Here is a 12,888-nt window from a genome sequence, read left to right on the forward strand (position 1 = left end):
AACATCTCCGGAGCGGCGACAGCTCCGGCTGGAGACTCTGCCGAGGACCGTTAATTTGAGCGGTGGAACTGAAGGCTCGCCGAACCCTCGCAGAACATTCCAACTATAATGTTTACCAAAGCGATTCACACGAGAAGCCTTTCCTATCAGACAGTCCACAGTTTCTCATGTGGCCCCTGGGAAAACATCTCACCCCTGCTCTAAATGAATGTATAATGAATAAATAAATACACGAAAACATATTTCTGACATTTCTGCTATTTTTCATGTGTTTACTGTCGTATATATAACAAAATAAGGACGATACTGTAAACATACTTTTGTTCTGCAATTTAAAAAATACCAACATGCCAATGTTAACTAAAGTAGGCTTGCAAATAGTTTTACTTGCAATGGAGATTCCTCTTAATTTCTCTGAACACGTGATATTTTTTTTTATTTCAATGAAAATAAAAAAATAAAATAAAATAAATGATGAATAAAAAATGTTCTGTTTATTATAAAAAAAATACATTATTAAAACAAGTTGAAGCCTTAAGAAGACGCTTTCAGTTTCCAGGTTGTGTTTGCGTCCTGTGGAAACTGAGATACCAAATACCAATAATGGAATAATAGCAGTAATTTACAATAATCTTTTACAAGTGATGAGACTTTTTATTCATGAATCTGAATTTATTGACCGATAAATTCAATTTAATCCCACCCCACACAAACGTCAGAGTCCTCCCCGGAGGTCAGGGACGCTCTGATTCCGTTCCTGTCCATCATGAAGTAGCCTCACTCAGTCTGGTTGTCTTAAATACTGTGTACGCTTTTTTTTCCTCCATAGTGGTCTTTGTAATTGGTGTGACGTCAGCTCGTATGTGACTGAGAGAGAGAGAGAGAGAGAGCGTGTGGGTGTACGTGTGTGTGTGTGTGTGTGTGTGTGTGTGTGTGTGTGTGTTGTGTGTGTGTGTGTGTGGTGTGTGTGTGTGTCGTGTGTGTTGGGGGGGTGTACACAGACCTGCACACATTACCTGCTCTTCATCCTTCTCCGTGCTCATCACTTATCGCCAGGCAAGCACCGAGGCACCGACCAGGATCACAAACCCCGCGGAGAAGCGTAAAGTATGCCCCCCGAGGCGCTTCGGTTTGGACCCGGTGTCTGTTGTTTAATCTTTGGCGGATTTTACGTGGACGAGTTAGTCAATGGATCCAAAGGACACCGAGCCGTAAGTTGCAGGTTAAAGCTGGAAAACTTCTAGTTTGAAGCTTATTGGATTGTGATTCTGCAGCGGAGGACTTCCCACATCAAAAGCTGCTGCTACCCGCAGGGACCGCCGGGCAGCTCTGTAAGGACCCTGTGATTTCTCGTGTAGTGGATCTCAGATCCCAGATCTCCTACACTGAGGATCTGTCACTTCAGGCCCGTTTGTGAATACATATCTCGAAGATGAGAGGTGTCTCCTCTCTCTGTCCTCCTCTTGGTCGAATGTGGATGGATGTGGCGTCGTGAGGAGGCACTAGCCTGAGGACAGTTTGGAGTTTTTTGCCCACACATTCTTCACCTCATGCAGTTCCTTCGGCCGGCCTGGGCTCTGACTGCCGCCGCGGTCTGCTTCCTGCTCCTATTGCTCCTCCACAGCCAAATCCTGAGGGAAGGTAGTGTTTCTGTTTTCTGGTTACATAGTTACATACATATGTGCCTGTGTATGTTTGTGGTCAAACTTAGGAGCCAGAGTGCCTCAACAGGTCAGATACAATATGGGAAAAAATGTACTGAAAGGTTTCTGTCTCTGTGGTTTCAGTACCCGGAGACACTAACAGGGAAACATTTGTGCATGCAGTCCCGCGGTTTTAGTCGTCTGTGCAGCGCTTGTGCAGCAGTGATATGGTTACGGTATGATGATGATATGGTAAATTAAGGCCAGAGATGTAAAACAAATGAATCAACATCAGTAGAAACGGACCCTGGTCGGGACGTCCGGGCGGGATAGGGCGCTCAGGAAGCAGTCTGAGCTCCAGCAGAGCTTCGATGTTTTTCGCTGTAGGAAACCGAAGCAATCAGAAACAATCTCAGAGATGAAACACTCTACCTGTCTATCCATCGTGCCACACACAGAGCGACTGTACGGTTCTGTACACAGACCGTGCAAGGAAATCTAATGAATGTCATGGCAAGTTATTAAACTTCATTCTTAGCAATTGTGACATTTATTTTGTTGGTCTGGTCGCTCTACTATTGCAGTGTTTCATTTCTAGACTGATGTGCAGGTTTTATCAGTAACAGACACAATAATACAAAGTGTTTATTTTACTAATGTTCTGGACTATTTTTAGTCCTTGTTAAAAAGTAGTTTTGATATTTGTATGCTGATCTCTGTTGTGTTAAGAAAATATATGACATAATGTGACCCCGCAGGTACACAGGGTTTAGGCTTGTGCAAAGCTCCACTCTCTCAATGCAGGGGCATTACACTTTTATTACAATTATGATTAGAAATTAAAACTTGACCAAAATTTGATTAGATTCAAGCAGGAGCTAGAAAAGTCTCTTTGCAACTCTAAAAGACAACAATCGGGAAAACAAATGTTTTTCTGATGCTTTTTATTATTTGCAATGAAAAGAATGAAGTTATTGATCTTTTCTGAGGGGGGTGGTACTCACACAATGAGGGTAGAGTTAATTTGTTCCTCTGGAGGACTCAGTAACCTTGTACCGTGTTTCACTGTGTGCTGTCATTCTTTCTCCTGTTAACTTCGTCTTGGATTCATCTGCTCTGTGACTGCATTTAACCTCTAACCATCATATTACCATCATCTATTTCTTTTTAGTTTACTTTAAGCATTTGATCTTGTTTCCCCACCTAAGAAGTGGTTTAGATACTGCTACTCACCCTCTGAGACCCCTGCAACTTTCTTATAACAGGTCATTGCTGGTGGATCCCTTATTTTCTTTACTTATCAAATTCTTCATCTTTGATAATGTTCCTTTTCTATTCTCCTATCCTCTGAGATCTTTCACTTTAAACAGATCTTCAGATATTGTAGTCTAGATAGTCGGAAGAATCTATCTCTTATTAGCAGTCACTATATCAGTATATGTCATATATCATATCAGATTATTCGTGATATTATTGGTGATAATATGAAGTATTTATGTGATATAAAAGTGTCATATTACAATGTTATAACAATGCCAAGTGTTTACTTGCATAATACACGTGACAGGAGACAAAGTCAGGAAAACAGGAGTTTCATCAGCAATTGCTAACAAAGCACAAAGCTTTGTAAAATATGCAAGAAAACTGTTCCTGCCTAAGGTGGAAACAGTACAACCAGGCTATGACGGCATGTGAAGAGATGATACAAGCAGCTGATGGTATGTGATCTCTCTTAGTCCAAAAGCAAACAAACAAAAGAGCTCACGAAAGGCGCAGAGGCCCAGGCAATAGTCTCAAAAAAGTTCAGGGAGCCGGCCCGGAGGCTAACGGCACAACAGTCCAAACCCGGGCAGGTCAGGGGGGCGGCCCGGAGGCTGATGGTCCAAGAGCCCGGAAAACAGGTCAGGAGTCCGGCCGGGCGGGAGGCACCGGTGGCGACGGAGCAGATCAGGAGGCCGGCCGGGCGGGAGGCACCGACGGCGAGCGAGCAGATCAGGCAGATCAGGCATCCTAACACCATCCTAACACAGCAGGCTAAAACAGGCTAAAACAGTGATTTTACGTTAATTTACATTTGAAATGTAAAATCACAGTCTATTTATGTGAATTTAATGATATTCTAGAAGACCAGTACAAAACTGTAAAATACACAGTAAAATACTTTTATATCACGATTTTTTTACAGTGTACTTAACCCTACATATGCTACTTTTGTATTTATATTTAACTGATTACCTTTTAAATCTGTTTAAAAGTATTTTTCTTGTATACTGATTGCTGATGGATGCTAATATTTGTGAGGTGATTAATAATTAGCAGCAGTGGTATGGACAGTGATTCAGAGTTAGGAGCTTGATTCCTCTTTACTGGAGCAGATCGGCGGGGAGGAGCTTGAAGTGTTGCCAGTGACAAGTTATTCACTTGTAAAAAAAAAAGTGAATAAATAAGATGAAAAATACATTGACCAGCTGCTAAAAACGGCTTGTAAAATACCACGAGTTGTGTGACACTGCATACTTTTAACACAGCAGTGTAACAGCTCGAGCTTGTGGCAGCTACCGGTGCACACTACTAAACATCTCCGGAGCGGCGACAGCTCCGGCTGGAGACTCTGCCGAGGACCGTTAATTTGAGCGGTGGAACTGAAGGCTCGCCGAACCCTCGCAGAACATTCCAACTATAATGTTTACCAAAGCGATTCACACGAGAAGCCTTTCCTATCAGACAGTCCACAGTTTCTCATGTGGCCCCTGGGAAAACATCTCACCCCTGCTCTAAATGAATGTATAATGAATAAATAAATACACGAAAACATATTTCTGACATTTCTGCTATTTTTCATGTGTTTACTGTCGTATATATAACAAAATAAGGACGATACTGTAAACATACTTTTGTTCTGCAATTTAAAAAATACCAACATGCCAATGTTAACTAAAGTAGGCTTGCAAATAGTTTTACTTGCAATGGAGATTCCTCTTAATTTCTCTGAACACGTGATATTTTTTTTTATTTCAATGAAAATAAAAAAATAAAATAAAATAAATGATGAATAAAAAATGTTCTGTTTATTATAAAAAAAATACATTATTAAAACAAGTTGAAGCCTTAAGAAGACGCTTTCAGTTTCCAGGTTGTGTTTGCGTCCTGTGGAAACTGAGATACCAAATACCAATAATGGAATAATAGCAGTAATTTACAATAATCTTTTACAAGTGATGAGACTTTTTATTCATGAATCTGAATTTATTGACCGATAAATTCAATTTAATCCCACCCCACACAAACGTCAGAGTCCTCCCCGGAGGTCAGGGACGCTCTGATTCCGTTCCTGTCCATCATGAAGTAGCCTCACTCAGTCTGGTTGTCTTAAATACTGTGTACGCTTTTTTTTCCTCCATAGTGGTCTTTGTAATTGGTGTGACGTCAGCTCGTATGTGACTGAGAGAGAGAGAGAGAGAGAGCGTGTGTCGGTGTGTGTGTGTGTGGTGTGTGTGGTGTGTGTGTGTGTGTGTGTGTGTGTGTGTGTGTGTGGTGTGTGTGTGTGTTGTGTGTTGGGGGGGTGTACACAGACCTGCACACATTACCTGCTCTTCATCCTTCTCCGTGCTCATCACTTATCGCCAGGCAAGCACCGAGGCACCGACCAGGATCACAAACCCCGCGGAGAAGCGTAAAGTATGCCCCCCGAGGCGCTTCGGTTTGGACCCGGTGTCTGTTGTTTAATCTTTGGCGGATTTTACGTGGACGAGTTAGTCAATGGATCCAAAGGACACCGAGCCGTAAGTTGCAGGTTAAAGCTGGAAAACTTCTAGTTTGAAGCTTATTGGATTGTGATTCTGCAGCGGAGGACTTCCCACATCAAAAGCTGCTGCTACCCGCAGGGACCGCCGGGCAGCTCTGTAAGGACCCTGTGATTTCTCGTGTAGTGGATCTCAGATCCCAGATCTCCTACACTGAGGATCTGTCACTTCAGGCCCGTTTGTGAATACATATCTCGAAGATGAGAGGTGTCTCCTCTCTCTGTCCTCCTCTTGGTCGAATGTGGATGGATGTGGCGTCGTGAGGAGGCACTAGCCTGAGGACAGTTTGGAGTTTTTTGCCCACACATTCTTCACCTCATGCAGTTCCTTCGGCCGGCCTGGGCTCTGACTGCCGCCGCGGTCTGCTTCCTGCTCCTATTGCTCCTCCACAGCCAAATCCTGAGGGAAGGTAGTGTTTCTGTTTTCTGGTTACATAGTTACATACATATGTGCCTGTGTATGTTTGTGGTCAAACTTAGGAGCCAGAGTGCCTCAACAGGTCAGATACAATATGGGAAAAAATGTACTGAAAGGTTTCTGTCTCTGTGGTTTCAGTACCCGGAGACACTAACAGGGAAACATTTGTGCATGCAGTCCCGCGGTTTTAGTCGTCTGTGCAGCGCTTGTGCAGCAGTGATATGGTTACGGTATGATGATGATATGGTAAATTAAGGCCAGAGATGTAAAACAAATGAATCAACATCAGTAGAAACGGACCCTGGTCGGGACGTCCGGGCGGGATAGGGCGCTCAGGAAGCAGTCTGAGCTCCAGCAGAGCTTCGATGTTTTTCGCTGTAGGAAACCGAAGCAATCAGAAACAATCTCAGAGATGAAACACTCTACCTGTCTATCCATCGTGCCACACACAGAGCGACTGTACGGTTCTGTACACAGACCGTGCAAGGAAATCTAATGAATGTCATGGCAAGTTATTAAACTTCATTCTTAGCAATTGTGACATTTATTTTGTTGGTCTGGTCGCTCTACTATTGCAGTGTTTCATTTCTAGACTGATGTGCAGGTTTTATCAGTAACAGACACAATAATACAAAGTGTTTATTTTACTAATGTTCTGGACTATTTTTAGTCCTTGTTAAAAAGTAGTTTTGATATTTGTATGCTGATCTCTGTTGTGTTAAGAAAATATATGACATAATGTGACCCCGCAGGTACACAGGGTTTAGGCTTGTGCAAAGCTCCACTCTCTCAATGCAGGGGCATTACACTTTTATTACAATTATGATTAGAAATTAAAACTTGACCAAAATTTGATTAGATTCAAGCAGGAGCTAGAAAAGTCTCTTTGCAACTCTAAAAGACAACAATCGGGAAAACAAATGTTTTTCTGATGCTTTTTATTATTTGCAATGAAAAGAATGAAGTTATTGATCTTTTCTGAGGGGGGTGGTACTCACACAATGAGGGTAGAGTTCATTTGTTCCTCTGGAGGACTCAGTAACCTTGTACCGTGTTTCACTGTGTGCTGTCATTCTTTCTCCTGTTAACTTTGTCTTGGATTCATCTGCTCTGTGACTGCATTTAACCTCTAACCATCATATTACCATCATCTATTTCTTTTTAGTTTACTTTAAGCATTTGATCTTGTTTCCCCACCTAAGAAGTGGTTTAGATACTGCTACTCACCCTCTGAGACCCCTGCAACTTTCTTATAACAGGGTCATTGCTGGTGGATCCCTTATTTTCTTTACTTATCAAATTCTTCATCTTTGATAATGTTCCTTTTCTATTCTCCTATCCTCTGAGATCTTTCACTTTAAACGGATCTTCAGATATTGTAGTCTAGATAGTCGGAAGAATCTATCTCTTATTAGCAGTCACTATATCAGTATATGTCATATATCATATCAGATTATTCGTGATATTATTGGTGATAATATGAAGTATTTATGTGATATAAAAGTGTCATATTACAATGTTATAACAATGCCAAGTGTTTACTTGCATAATACACGTGACAGGAGACAAAGTCAGGAAAACAGGAGTTTCATCAGCAATTGCTAACAAAGCACAAAGCTTTGTAAAATATGCAAGAAAACTGTTCCTGCCTAAGGTGGAAACAGTACAACCAGGCTATGACGGCATGTGAAGAGATGATACAAGCAGCTGATGGTATGTGGCCTAAAAGTATATAAATTACTCCATCAAACTCTCTCGTTAGGCTGAATATGACAGGAAGAACAAAATAGTGCATGGAAATTAGTAATGCAGTTACATGGTAGTAAAGGAGGACTTTAAGCAGCTGGTTCAAAAGCCGAACTCAACATACAATGTCTCGTATAAAAAGAGACATTGAAGAGTTCTGAAGAGTTAAAAGGTTAAGTTACTTTAGTTATTATTACTCGAAATTACAGCGCTCTGTCTTTATTCCATATGTAGTGGCGACAAGAACAAAATTCTGTCACGGATACAGATGTTGGTGATCGTGACATTAAGTGCAGGCGATGTCTGTTGAACGTGACCTGTGGAAAAAAATACAAACAGAGAATAAAACGTTGCATTTGCAGGGGGATGATTTATACAAATATAATATTATAATAAATCTTTTATTTAATTTTTTTTTTATAGATTTGAATAATTGCTGTATGTGTGACAATATTCACGAACAGTTTTGTGGAGATTGGCCTGCACATTGAGGAAGAAATAGTGTACATATATGCAAACATACATAATGATCATTATAGTAAGAAGATAGATAGATAGATAGATAGATAGATAGATAGATAGATGGATAGATGGATAGATAGATAGATAGATAGATAGATAGATAGATAGATAGATAGATAGATAGATAGATAGATAGATAGATAGATAGAGAGGGAGAGAAAGGTCTTAATTTTGTTTGCACTAACAAATAAATTGTACTGCTTACAAACTCCAGTCACCAGTAAAACATAATAAATATAATTGTCATTCTTGAAACATTGCATTATTTACATCTTTAGCTGAGTGATTCTTGCCAAAACAAGCAGCACTGCAGTAGTAGAGAAATTCTTTTTGTAACTTCCTTCCGGACTCATCTGGCTGAAATGTCGCCAACAGTGTGAAAATTTCAGTGTTCAGGTTTGTTCTGTGGTGGATAGTAAAGAAAAGAAGGAAGTGCAGAGCATTTTTATGAAGCCTTGTCCCTGAAGCACCACACACACAATGCTCCAGCTTAGTGTTGGAGTCCCACTCGTACTTTGCATTCACTAAAAACACTGATATAAAATTGCTCAGTGATCCAAGTGGAAAAGCACCACAGCGTTTACTTTAAAGAGAACAAAAAAAAAAAAATCAACCTGTTCTGCTTCCATCTCTAGCAGCACTGATTTTTTTGTGGTTGTCAGTACTAGTTTGCAAAAAGCACCTCATCAGGGGGTTCTGCAGTGTTGAACATGCCCCTCCTTTGGGATACCAAGAGAGCAGTAACATTAATAAGCTCAAACGTTTCCAATGAAAAGTGAAAATGAGTTAATAAGTTGTGATCAGAAAGGGCCAGTAAAAATTAAACAATGTCTTTTGCCTCTATGGTGTAAGCTGGATCGTGTCCAGTAAGTTGAGCAATTTTAATTTTGGAAAAGTGGACAAAGTTGCAAGGAGCCAGATCTAGTGAACAGGTCAGCTGATGAGCAAACATTTTGTCGATGTAGCCTAAAAAATGCATCTTTAATACAGTTTGTGCCAGCACAGTGTCTTTGCTACAGCCTAGTGCAGCCTCCATGTTGTTGTAGGCTTTCCATAAATATGATTGCAAAAGTCTTCATCAGCAGCTTCTGCAGAGGAAAATCTGCAGGAGAAAGTTTATATTCTAACATACTAACAGTCATGCTGCATCAGGTTCACCTGCAGAAAAACAGAGAGAAACATCTGGATGTATTATAATCAGTGTTTTGTTAAGCTGCATTAACACTCAACGACATCATCAGCTGTAATATCAAAAACTGGAACTGATATTATAACAATTTGCGTCAGCCAAGAATACAGTGAGAACATATTCAGTTCTCTCATCTTTGGTTAATACTGCACATAAAATCTGCAGTTATTGAAGTGAACTTATTTTTTGTTTGTGAGTGAACTGAAAAAGATTCCAACTGATAATAAAAGTACAGTGAGTGTAGCATTAGTTAGTGTCTCGGTAGGTCTAATGACTTTTCTCAGGGCCTCATCTTTAGCTACTGTAGGTCTTAACATCCATCAGGTCACTTTTCCAGCTAGCCAGTGTTGAAGAACCACTTGCCACTTTTGAGGCATGGAGTAAAAGCTAACAGTCTTTCCTTGGTTTTTGTAATTGCTATAGCCAGGACACTGAGCCCACTTTTTAGACCATACAGTGTGAAAACTGTAATACATTTATGTTTTAAATTATGGACAGTACAAGCATTTCATGCCCACTTTGAGCTCAAGCCCCTTATCCTGTGAAACCAGGCAGACACTCTTTCTACCTTTATGACTTTCTCTTCCAGAGAACTGTTTTGGAATATTTTGTCATTGGCGGTGATAGTGCTGGGATTAGGTTCACAGCTTAAGTTGTTATTATTGTAGGCTCAAGAGACTGGATGATTTCCCATAATGCACTGGGCTTGACCACTTCCCCCTTTTGTGCTACTATTGCACACCATTAAATTTGATCTACTCTTGCTTGTAATTTGTGTTATGTCCTGTTTGTTATTGTGTTTACCCTATGCAATCCTCTGGTGTCCTCTTCCTCTTACAAGGCAGTTCTTTCTTACCACCATCACCAAGTGCCTTCATAGGAGATTGTTAATTTAGTCTTGTCTCTGTTTAATATTGTTTTTCTACCACAAAGTGTGTTGAGATAACTATTGTTGCTAACTGTTGTCTGCAAAATGATGCCCACCCCACGGACATGCCAGATTAAAACAGACTCGCCTCCAACCCTAAGCTACAAAAAACAGCAAAAACAAAACAAAACAAAAAACAAAGTTAATCATAAAGACAGATTATAGTGGCAGGTTGTGGTTTTTGCTCAGGGAGTGGTCTGAGGGAGGGCTGATCGGCACAGGTGTTGTACATTCACTAATCCCACCTCTCTCTTGTTATGCGGTAGCCTGCTGGGACCTTGAGGCTCTCTTGCACACAGACTGAGAGGTTACAGCCATCTTAATAAAGAAGAGCTCAGTTATGATTTGTGTGCAGTTTGGTGTGCTGAGCAGTTATAGCTGAGCACACAGTCTTTATGGTGTGACTGAGGAAATTAACACTGTAGTGTACATCTGAGTGTGTGCTGAGGAGACCTTGTGGTTTGTGGGATGACTGTTACACGGCAAATTTCCCAAGAGAGGTGGGAAACTGAGCAATGTTTTATTGAGTGTAACGAGAGGCCTGTGACTGTAAGAGATTTGGGTTTTGTTTTGAATTCACACACCAGTAAAGACAAAAACTTGAAGAGGGAAAAGAAATGCAAAGAGACTTTATTTTTGAGAAGGGGAAAAGTTTACCAAGGTTTTTATGTTTTCTTGGAACCAATTTCACACCAGAAGTCTAGTCTGTGTGGTATGTAAAAACCACATAAGATTTCAAAGGTTGGGGGTAAAATTTTAACAATTTGTTGTATTGCTTTTACACCCGGATGTATTTTATGTAATAAAATGCAAAGGCTTGAAAAATGTCCTTTTCAGGATTTTGCACTAGCTGCATGGTAGTTAGCTTGTTTTGATTAAAGATTTTCTTTTAGTTGTGTGTGATTCAGGGATTTAGGCAGACCTGAGGACTGTACTATGAAGCAGGACTTTTCCTTATGAAGTTAAGTTCAAGCTTAACCCTGGGTTTTCAGTAGAGATGGCACGATACCACTTTTTTATGTCCGATACCGATATCATAAATTTGGATATCTGCCGATACCGATATGAACCCGATATAGTGTGTTTTTTAATCAATAAAACTGTTTTTTTAATATTGTGCTGCATTTTGTATAAGTTCATACTCAAGTTTAAATAAACAACAACACTAAAGCTATTCTGTTATACCTGTATGTAAAAATCACACTTCACCCAAAATATTTCATAGTTGAGCAACAGTGATCAATCTAATAAACTTAAACCTACTCCATCCTCCCTATTCTGGTATTTTAAAGAGTACTTAGCAGAAATATTAAGCAACCTAACTAATAGGGTTGCAAACTCCCAGCAAAAAATAAATAAAAAATAGGGAGCCACCCCCCACCCTCCACCTCATGATGCTTAATCGATGTAATCAACTTTAATTTGATGCAGGGTGAAAAAAAAATGCACAGAAATAAATTATTTTTCAAGAATAATTAAATAGATTCAACATCTTTCTTCAACAGAATTGCAGACTGCACAGATGGTACTTTCCCAAAGGAAAAAGTACTAACTTACTAGGGTATATTAGACTTAACAGTTACTATATAGAATAATGGACTTCTATACATTTTACATCAGATTAAAACTTTGGGTGTAAGATTCAGATAAATATTTATTAAAAGCTAGACATTTTAAATGAGAATAAGAAAGAAAAGTATGTCTTTGTGCCCCCTTTTCCCTGTTAATGCCCTATCGGCCCCCCTGGCTAAACTTTGCTAGATCGGCCCCTGCACAGCTACCAGCCTCAGCTATGTAGAAAAAGATCCTGATCTAGAAAATAATATTAAATAAATTCTAACAACAGCTTATCAAGCTTAAACGTGCTGCTGTTGTTCAGCAGCTGGTTTCCTCTTTCTGGTGCAAAGTGGGGCAAAAACAAAGAAGAGAGACGGACTAGTGACAGAAAAGCTGATCAGCTGATCATTAAGCAGTTTCCCGATTGCAGTAGCAGCAGGAGAGGGAGGGGGAGAGAGGCAATCGCTCCATATATCGGTTGTTAAGCTTAACATGGGAATGCTTTACAAACATTCAGCGATGAACTTACACACTTGCTTTACTTCTCTCTGGGATAACTTCCTCAGATGAAAGCCGCTCTATCACGTGAGGCATACTGCTCCGACGTGCTACGGTTATGAGCCGAGTTATGCTGTGTCACAAGTTTTGTGAGGTGCTTTTTTGATATTTAATGGATCAGATTACATTTTTTATTTCTCCGATCCAGTAATTTAGGTCAGTATCAGACTGATACCGATACGTAATATCGGATCGTCCATCTCTAAGTTTTCAGTATTTCTTTTTACAGGGGTCCATTGCCATGGTAACCTTAACTTGCGGCAAACTTGTTTCAGATTAGAAATCAGCTGATCAGTTCTCTAGAAAATTGTGCCTCCATTCCTGGAAGAACCGTGAGAGTTGGAAGGTTTACATTTTTTTAATAGAGTCAAAAGTCTATTTCCCATTCTGTGCGATGTATTGAATATATATTTCTATATGCAACTTTATTTATTTAAAACAGTCTTATGGTTCTACTGCCCTGCGACAGACTGGTGACCTGTCCAGGGTGTACCCTGCCTCTTGCCCTAAGACAGCTGGGATAGC

General features: G+C 40.2%; 1 protein-coding gene across 1 annotated transcript in view; it reads left to right on the forward strand.

The window, feature by feature from the left end:
* Window positions 1-5,202: 5,202 nt before the first annotated feature.
* LOC102306543 (chemokine-like protein TAFA-5) overlaps window positions 5,203-12,888 on the forward strand; it is a 44,459-nt gene continuing 36,773 nt past the window's right edge. The window contains exon 1 of the mRNA XM_005938324.2: window positions 5,203-5,855. Coding sequence (XP_005938386.1) covers window positions 5,765-5,855 — 91 coding nt within the window. The 5' untranslated portion in view covers window positions 5,203-5,764. The remainder of the gene's footprint in view (window positions 5,856-12,888) is intronic.

This window comes from Haplochromis burtoni, unplaced genomic scaffold (genome assembly GCF_018398535.1).
Source record: "Haplochromis burtoni strain Fernald_Lab_line unplaced genomic scaffold, NCSU_Asbu1 Contig_248, whole genome shotgun sequence".
NCBI classification, from domain to species: Eukaryota; Metazoa; Chordata; class Actinopteri; order Cichliformes; family Cichlidae; genus Haplochromis; species Haplochromis burtoni.